Genomic DNA, 8904 nt, shown 5'->3' on the forward strand with positions numbered 1-8904 from the left:
GTTTTCACTCCGCGTTAGCACAACTCCGTAAATATAGACCAACAGGGCTTTTTCTACTTCGTCCTTTTCGTCAGTGTGTAAAGGAACGCGTCAGTAGCAGCCACGGAGACCTTCCTAACCATGCCCGCCAAACACACACCGAAACTACAACGTTGGTGCAGGCGATGAGTCACAATAACGTGGCTGAAGTATGTTGACCAGACCACACACTAGAAGGTGAAGGGACGACGACGTTTCGGCCCGTCCTGGACCATTCTCAAGTCGATTGTGAGATCGACTTGAGAATCCACAATCGAGATTGTGAGATCGACTTGAGAATCCACAATCGAGATTGTGAGATCGACTTGAGAATCCACAATCGAGATTGTGAGATCGACTTGAGATCCACAATCGACTTGAGAATGGTCCAGGACGGGCCGAAACGTCGTCGTCCCTTCAACTTCTAGTGTGTGGTCTGGTCAACTACAACGTTGGTGCAACGTTCGAACAAATTTTAACACCTAACCAGTTATAACAACCAATATAGCAAGTTGTAACAACGTTCTAATACGTCAAAAACACGTTAAGCCAAGATGTAACAACTTTATTACACGTTATCTTGAGGTTATCTTGAGATGATTTCGGGGCTTTTTAGTGTCCCCGCTGCCCGGTCCTCGACCAGGCCTCCACCCCCAGGAAGCAGCCCGTGACAGCTGGCTAACACCCAGGTACCTATTTTACTGCTAGGTAACAGGGGCATAGGGTGAAAGAAATTCTGCCCGTTGTTTCTCGCCGGCGCCTGGGATCGAACCCAGGACCACAGGATCATAAGTCCAGTGTGCTGTCCGCTCGGCCGACCGGCTCCCTTGCTCTCCGACCGGCTCTCCAACGTTGTAACAAGCAGAAAATAGAAACAGTTTCGGTTTGTGTTTCCAGGGTGCACCACCTCCCGGCTAGAGCTCTTAGCTCTTGGGTCCCGCCTTTTTAACCGTCGGTTGTCTGATGTACTGACTCCTGATCTATTTTTCTTATATCTACTACATGGTTTCTCTTTCACGCTGTTCCCCCTGGGTGCACCCTGTAGCAGCTGCCTGTCTCCCAGGTGGCTATTTATTGGTAGGTGAACATGTGTATCAGGTGAAAGGAACACTGCCCATATGTTTCTGCCTCGACCGGGAATCAAACCCGGGCATCTTAGGGCTGTGTGTGTGTGTACTTACTTAGTTGTGCTTGCGGGGGTTGAGCTCTGGCTCTTTGGTCCCGCCTCTCAACTGCCAATCAATTGATGTACAGGTTCCTGAGCCTATTGGGCTCAGGAACCTATTGGTTCCTGTACAGTATGATGTACAGGATCCTGCGAGCCTATAAATTGATGTACAGGTTCCTGAGCCTATTGGGCTCTGTACGTGGTTTATTGGGCTTCCACGTACAGAGCTCAATAAACCACCCATCTTCAGGAACACGGAGCCCATCTCCCACGTACAGAGCCCAATAAACCACCCATCTTCACGAACACGGAGCCCATCTCCCACGTACAGAGCACAATAAACCACCCATCTTCAGGAACACGGAGCCCATCTTCCACGTACAGAGCACAATAAACCACCCATCTTCACGAACACGGAGCCCATCTCCCACGTACAGAGCACAATACCATCCTTCCCGTTGAAGGAAGTGTGTTCGTGCATTAGCGACGCCATCTCCCCTAATGCTTCACCCAAAATGTGACTGTGAGCCGTCATGCCAGTCAACAGTCACCTAAGCACACGTCTGTGAGAGGTCTTTCCTCCCTCAGTCGTGGGAGGTCTTTCCTACCTCAGTCGTGGGAGGTCTTTCCTACCTCAGTCGTGAGAGGTCTTTCCTCCCTCAGTCGTGGGAGGTCTTTCCTACCTCAGTCGTGAGAGGTCTTTCCTACCTCAGTCGTGGGAGGTCTTTCCTACCTCAGTCGTGAGAGGTCTTTCCTACCTCAGTCGTGAGAGGTCTTTCCTCCCTCAGTCGTGGGAGGTCTTTCCTCCCTCAGTCGTGAGAGGTCTTTCCTCCCTCAGTCGTGGGAGGTCTTTCCTACCTCAGTCGTGAGAGGTCTTTCCTACCTCAGTCGTGAGAGGTCTTTCCTACCTCAGTCGTGGGAGGTCTTTCCTACCTCAGTCGTGAGAGGTCTTTCCTACCTCAGTCGTGGGAGGTCTTTCCTACCTCAGTCGTGAGAGGTCTTTCCTACCTCAGTCGTGGGAGGTCTTTCCTCCCTCAGTCGTGAGAGGTCTTTCCTACCTCAGTCGTGAGAGGTCTTTCCTACCTCAGTCGTGAGAGGTCTTTCCTACCTCAGTCGTGAGAGGTCTTTCCTACCTCAGTCGTGAGAGGTCTTTCCTCTCTCAGTCGTGAGAGGTCTTTCCTCCCTCAGTCGTGAGAGGTCTTTCCTACCTCAGTCGTGAGAGGTCTTTCCTACCTCAGTCGTGAGAGGTCTTTCCTACCTCAGTCGTGAGAGGTCTTTCCTACCTCAGTCGTGAGAGGTCTTTCCTACCTCAGTCGTGAGAGGTCTTTCCTCCCTCAGTCGTGAGAGGTCTTTCCTACCTCAGTCGTGGGAGATCTTTCCTACCTCAGTCGTGGGAGGTCTTTCCTACCTCAGTCGTGGGAGGTCTTTCCTACCTCAGTCGTGGGAGGTCTTTCCTACCTCAGTCGTGAGAGGTCTTTCCTACCTCAGTCGTGAGAGGTCTTTCCTACCTCAGTCGTGAGAGGTCTTTCCTACCTCAGTCGTGAGAGGTCTTTCCTACCTCAGTCGTCGGAGGTCTTTCCTACCTCAGTCGTGAGAGGTCTTTCCTACCTCAGTCGTGAGAGGTCTTTCCTACCTCAGTCGTGAGAGGTCTTTCCTACCTCAGTCGTCGGAGGTCTTTCCTACCTCAGTCGTGAGAGGTCTTTCCTACCTCAGTCGTGAGAGGTCTTTCCTACCTCAGTCGTGGGAGGTCTTTCCTACCTCAGTCGTGAGAGGTCTTTCCTACCTCAGTCGTGAGAGGTCTTTCCTCCCTCAGTCGTGAGAGGTCTTTCCTACCTCAGTCGTGGGAGGTCTTTCCTACCTCAGTCGTGAGAGGTCTTTCCTACCTCAGTCGTGAGAGGTCTTTCCTCCCTCAGTCGTGAGAGGTCTTTCCTACCTCAGTCGTGGGAGGTCTTTCCTACCTCAGTCGTGGGAGGTCTTTCCTACCTCAGTCGTGAGAGGTCTTTCCTACCTCAGTCGTGGGAGGTCTTTCCTACCTCAGTCGTGAGAGGTCTTTCCTCCCTCAGTCGTGGGAGGTCTTTCCTACCTCAGTCGTGGGAGGTCTTTCTTGTCGAGAGTCGAGAAATACCTCATACAGGTCTTTCCTCTCTCATTCTATCTCATGCTTGGCTTAAAAAAATATACAATAATTGCAGATTTTGTGCGATTACCCAGCAATAATAGATCACTTGATTGCTTTTATGTGATGCTATCTGTAAATTTTAAAATCAAATCCCGAGTTTTTCTTTAAAATCGATGCTTCGCTTTCATTAACTGATCAGTGGATTTAAATAAATGATTTGTATCCATGATCAAGAGGTACTCTGTACGTCTGCACTAGACGTACCAAGTACCTCTTATCTAGACGTACCATGGCTCCACGTACCACTGCACTAGACGTACCTTGTACCGCTACATTAGGGGGTACCACAAAGCACCCTCCACTCCAATATTATTATTCCCAATGTTCAGCCTGTCCTCATCTGGTCGTTTTTCCGCATCTGTTTTCAACGTCAGTCCCTGTCTATCTGTCCCGGCCCGTCGACACCCGTCTCAGGACCCAGGTAAACCCCGCTCCCACGTCGAACACTGTCAACACCGTATATGTGTATGAACTTGTGAGTACGTTCATTTGTGAGTCCATGGCACTCATTCGTGTGTGAGTACGTTCATTTGTAAGTCAATGGCACTCATTCATGTGTGAGTACGTTCATTTGTGAGTCAATGGCACTCATTCGTGTGTAAGTACGTTCATTTATGAGTCAATGTCACACATTCGTGTGTGAGTACGTTCATTTTTGAGTCTGTATTCCCATTTGTTTGTCATTATACATAAATGGAATTTTAAAATATTCAAGTTTAGTATGTCCACTAATATAGTACAAAGATGCACATACAAACTCTCACAGACTCCTGAAACAGCGAAGCCTGGGCGAACGAAGCTCCTCGTATAGTTGAAATTATTATCCTCATAATACACTGTAAATGAATTTGCAGAAAAGGCGTTCTTCATCAGGCAGGAAAAAAGGCAAAATGTAATTCCCTACGAGGCTGTGAGACAACAATGGCTCCCCCGGCCTGCAGGGGATGGAAGATCAGGACACTAACAATGGCTAGACAACAACACGTTGTCCTGTGGTCCCTATGGCGTCCCCTGTCCTATTCCCTTCCCCCGTCCCCATCACTCGTCCTGTCCCTTCACTCTATCCCCCTTTATCAGCGTTGTTTTACCCATTGGTCGAGCGGACAGCACGCTGGACTTGTGATCCTGTGGTCCTGGGTTCGATCCCAGGCGCCGGCGAGAAACAATGGGCAGAGTTTCTTTCACCCTATGCCCCTGTTACCTTGCAGTAAAATAGGTACCTGGGTGTTAGTCAGCTATCACGGGCTGCTTCCTGGGGGTGGAGGCCTGGTCGAGGACCGGGCCGCGGGGACACTAAAGCCCCGAAATCATCTCAAGATATCCTTCTATCCCTTTCCTATTCCTCTGGAAGCTCCTCCTCCTCTCATTTCTTTCCATGCCTTCTAAATTGCATCTTCCAGACCCATAGCCTTTTCTCATTTCTCTTCCAGATTCCTCATCTCCCTCATCTTCCTATCCTCCTCATCCTTCCTTCATTTTCCATGCGTCACCTTGCCGCCTCTATCCGTCCCATCACCTCCCATCCCTTCCCACTACCTCAATACAGGACTTAGCCTCAAGCCTCCCACCTAAGGCACACCCTAACAGGATAACATCAGTAGCATGTGCAAAACTGGCAAATACTTGAGTAACGTTCAGGAACCGGGGCGAGGTTCGTGAATGTTACTCCCATTATTTGCACCATCACAGTTCCCATTAGTTGCACCATTGTACTGCACTTCCCACCTCAAAAACAACCAGAGGAAACAAAACAAAACAAAAAACAGCATCTTACGCTACAATACCGAATCGTCTTGGGCGAGATTGCGTTGCATTCTTGCAATGTGTACACAGGAGGCAACCCGCCAGGAAGGAACACAATGTCTTGGATCTGTGAAGTGCTTGACCGCCTTGCAACCACGCTGGGCTTGGTCTGGTGGGGGATTTAACTGTCTCAGACCTATGTTAAGACCCATTTCTGCAAGGGAAGGTCTCGGGGTGTTTTCAATTGGCTCGAGGCGTGACCTTTCGAAGGGCCTCCGATGGACGATTTGAAGCTGAATTAGGGTAATCCAATATTTCTTGAGATGGCTTCATTTTTTGGTCTCTAAAAGGGAAGGAAGGGTAAGAGGTGTTGAGTTTCACGGGTCGTTGCATTGCAAGTCTCATTGCACAGTTTCTCATTGTCATCCACGAGGAACTGTGCCTGTTTGGCGTGGAGATGGTTTAACTGATCTGATGGAGGATGCTGGTCTGATGGTTGATGCTTGTCTGATGGGTGATTCTAGTCTGATGGAGGATGCTGGTCTGATAGAAGATGCTGGTCTGATGGAGGATGCTGGTCTGATGGTTGATGCTTGTCTGATGGGTGATTCTAGTCTGATGGAGGATGCTGGTCTGATAGAAGATGCTGGTCTGATGGAGGATGCTGGTCTGATGGTTGATGCTTGTCTGATGGGTGATTCTAGTCTGATGGAGGATGCTGGTCTGATGGTTGATGCTGGTCTGATGGGTGATTTTGATCTAATGCTTGAAGATGAACATGAGTCCATAACACTATATCCAACCAAACTTTCCCACAACAAATGCACAATACTATTTATTTCAGAATTAAAAAGAAGAAACATAAGGTCCAAGTGAAATAAATCTCAATAAAGAGCTCAGTGTTGCGCCGTATTCAAGAACAACGACAATTCAACGTCAAATTAATGTTGATATTACGTTTTCTCAACGTCGAACCAACGTCACTCTCAGGTGTTGTATACAAACCAGGAAGAAGATTGAATACACGATTGAATGCTTGGCTACTTAATCCTCTTCCCGCCGGAGGTCCCGGGAACTGCCGGTCTCACTAAACAATCGTTCCACACAGCGATAAATCCCCTAAAACAAATCCCCTCTGATAAATCCCCTCTGTCGAGACCCAAACACAGGGTTAAACGAAAGAAAATTAATGACCACGAAGATTTCACACAAAATATTTACCTTCAGCAGTCGAGATATTTCGCCCCCTCCGGATGGGAGTCAAGCCCCGTGCCAGGAGATTACAGCGATTTTAGGGATTCTGTGGACTCAAGGATTACATTAGGAGGCGTGGATTAGGTGACATGCTTTCCTGGAAGTACCAATAACTGTTGAAGGATTCATAAGGAAAGGTGTTGAGTGGCGGGGTCCTGATGGTCAGAATATCACACCCCAGGCCACAGGACCCTTGTGTGAATAACAGTTAACGGGTCGAGTAAGGACAAGACGCTAGAAACAAATGTTCATTTGATGCATCACGTTAGTGTGATCTCTGTGTGTAATGATGTAAGGGCGAAGAGGGAGAACGGCCTATTGACATAGCTCGGGTGCAGGGGGGAGTTGTGTAAAATCCTGGTTTGTGTCTCTGAGAGACTGCAGGATCCAGTAAGTTCAGTAGAACTTCGGTTTCAATCCTTTTAACCCTGTCGTATCTCAGTCGATTAAGGCAGTGTCTGGGATGCTCCCGGACGCAGGTTCGAATCCTCGTCACGGCCCTTGAGGATTTGTTCACGAGACGCTAGGAGATGGCAGAGAGGAAGACAGACAAAGAGACAGGGAAGAACAGTGGGAGACAAAGTGAAATAGAAAAGGGAACAGATTCTAATTCATGGCATGTTATGGAGATAAAATAATAATGATTCGACAGAACAAAACACAAGTGTGTTTGAATGTCGTAGATTTCTAGCTTTAACTAAAAGAGAGAATGGATCATCGGAGCATAGAAAACCTCTACGGTGAACAAATCCACAAGGGCCGTGACGAGGATTCGAACCTACATCCGAGAGAATCCCAGACGCTGCCTTAATCGACTAAGCTACATGGTAAAACCTTCTCGATCTCTACATCTGAGTTAACACTACCTAGTGAACCACCCGGTGTCTGAACCCTATACAATGCCCGGAACCCCTTGCCTTAGCTGATGAAGTGATTACCTTGAAATTGAAATAAGTTTATTGAGGTAAAATCCACACAAAGGGATGAGGTAGGTCAAGCTATTCTCACCCCGTTCAGTACAACGTGTTAATACATACATAGACACACATCACAAACAATAAACGTATTGACAAACATTCTGAGAAATAAAACATATACATTTCCTCCTTTACACAAGTAGATTACCTTGAGGTGCTTCTTCCTTGAGGCGCTTCCGGGGCTTAGCGTCCCCGCGGCCCGGTCGTCGACCAGCCCACCAAACACACACCGAAACTACGACGTTGGTACAACGTTCGAGCAAGTTTTAACACCACCTAACCAGTTATAACAACTAATATAGCAAGTTGTAACAACGTTCTAATACGTCATAAACACGTTAAGCCAAGATGTAACAACTTTATTTCAAGTTGTAACAAGCGGAAAATAGAGACAGTTTCGGTTTGTGTTTCCAGGGAGGCCTCCTCCTTCTTCCTGGTGCACGAAGACCCAAAATTACATTCTCCAGTCCAACTTGCACCGTTCCTGGAGAGCGGCGACGACACGGGTCGACTCACTGACCAAAACATGAAAGGAAAGCCGTGTATCAAAAGGCTTCATTAGCTTCAAAATGTCTCAAGTCTTGGCGGACAAGTTTTTTTGAGGCGGGCTGGGAGAAAGGCTCGAGTCCTCTCAGTCTTGACAGGTGTTTCTTTGAGAGCACAAGACACTAGCTGAGGCCACGGCCCCTCAGGACCGCCCACCACAAGAGCCATAATACTATGCTCTAAAGAAGAGTCTTGGCTATTGTTGCCTGATGGAACACACAAACCTGCTGTTCTCTGATACACACAGAGCTATATTCTATACACAGCTATATTCTATTCACTCTATTCTATACACAGCTATATTCTAAAATGTCTGGTGAAAAAGATATTTTTTTCTTCTTGGGCTTCCACCATCTGGCTTATTGCTAAGTAAACGGTAGTGTTGGGTGACATGAACCTCACCCAAGAGGAGGGCGTGGGGTTATCTTGAGATGATTTCGGGGCTTAGCGTCCCCGCGGCCCGGTCCTTGACCAGGCCTAACATATATTGTGTAAACTGGCTGCCTCTCCCCCGATACAATGTTTATCCCGTTTATCTCTCAGAATGTTTGGTAATACGTTTATTGTTTGTGATGTGTGTCTATGTATGTATTAACACGATGTACTGAACGGGGTGAGAATAGCTTGAGCTACCTCATCCCTTTGTGTGTATTTTACCTCAATAAACTTATTTCAATTTCAATTTCCGATACAATGAATCATTATTAATTAATTATTACGACCCAAACATGATGATTACGACCATACGAATGATTAATAATTCTCAGAAAGTCTGAAGGAAATTAGAATTATGAATCGTTGATCAACTTATATTTTTTGGTAACACCTTTTAACAGCCGTGGGAGACTGAATCTAGCGAGCGTGGGAGACTGAATCAAGCGAGCGTGGGAGACTGAATCAAGCGAGCGTGGGAGACTGAATCTAGGGAGCGTGGGAGACTGAATCTAGCGAGCGTGGGAGACTGAATCTAGGGAGCGTGGGAGACTGAATCTAGCGAGCGTGGGAGACTGAATCTAGCG

General features: G+C 47.6%; 1 protein-coding gene across 1 annotated transcript; it reads left to right on the forward strand.

Annotated features, from left to right (window-relative positions):
* Window positions 1-5582: 5582 nt before the first annotated feature.
* LOC138358706 (cerebellar degeneration-related antigen 1-like) lies at window positions 5583-5984 on the forward strand. The gene has a single exon (XM_069316863.1). It carries the CDS (start codon window positions 5583-5585, stop codon window positions 5982-5984), a length of 402 nt encoding a protein of 133 aa, XP_069172964.1.
* The last annotated feature ends 2920 nt before the right edge of the window (window positions 5985-8904 follow it).

The sequence above is a fragment of the Procambarus clarkii genome, chromosome 85, assembly GCF_040958095.1.
Source record: "Procambarus clarkii isolate CNS0578487 chromosome 85, FALCON_Pclarkii_2.0, whole genome shotgun sequence".
Taxonomy (NCBI): domain Eukaryota; kingdom Metazoa; phylum Arthropoda; class Malacostraca; order Decapoda; family Cambaridae; genus Procambarus; species Procambarus clarkii.

What these genes read in the sequence shown, in the direction of transcription:
- LOC138358706 (XM_069316863.1), top strand. Translation starts at nt 5,583, where the DNA reads ATGGAGGATGCTGGTCTGATGGTTGATGCTTGTCTGATGGGTGATTCT.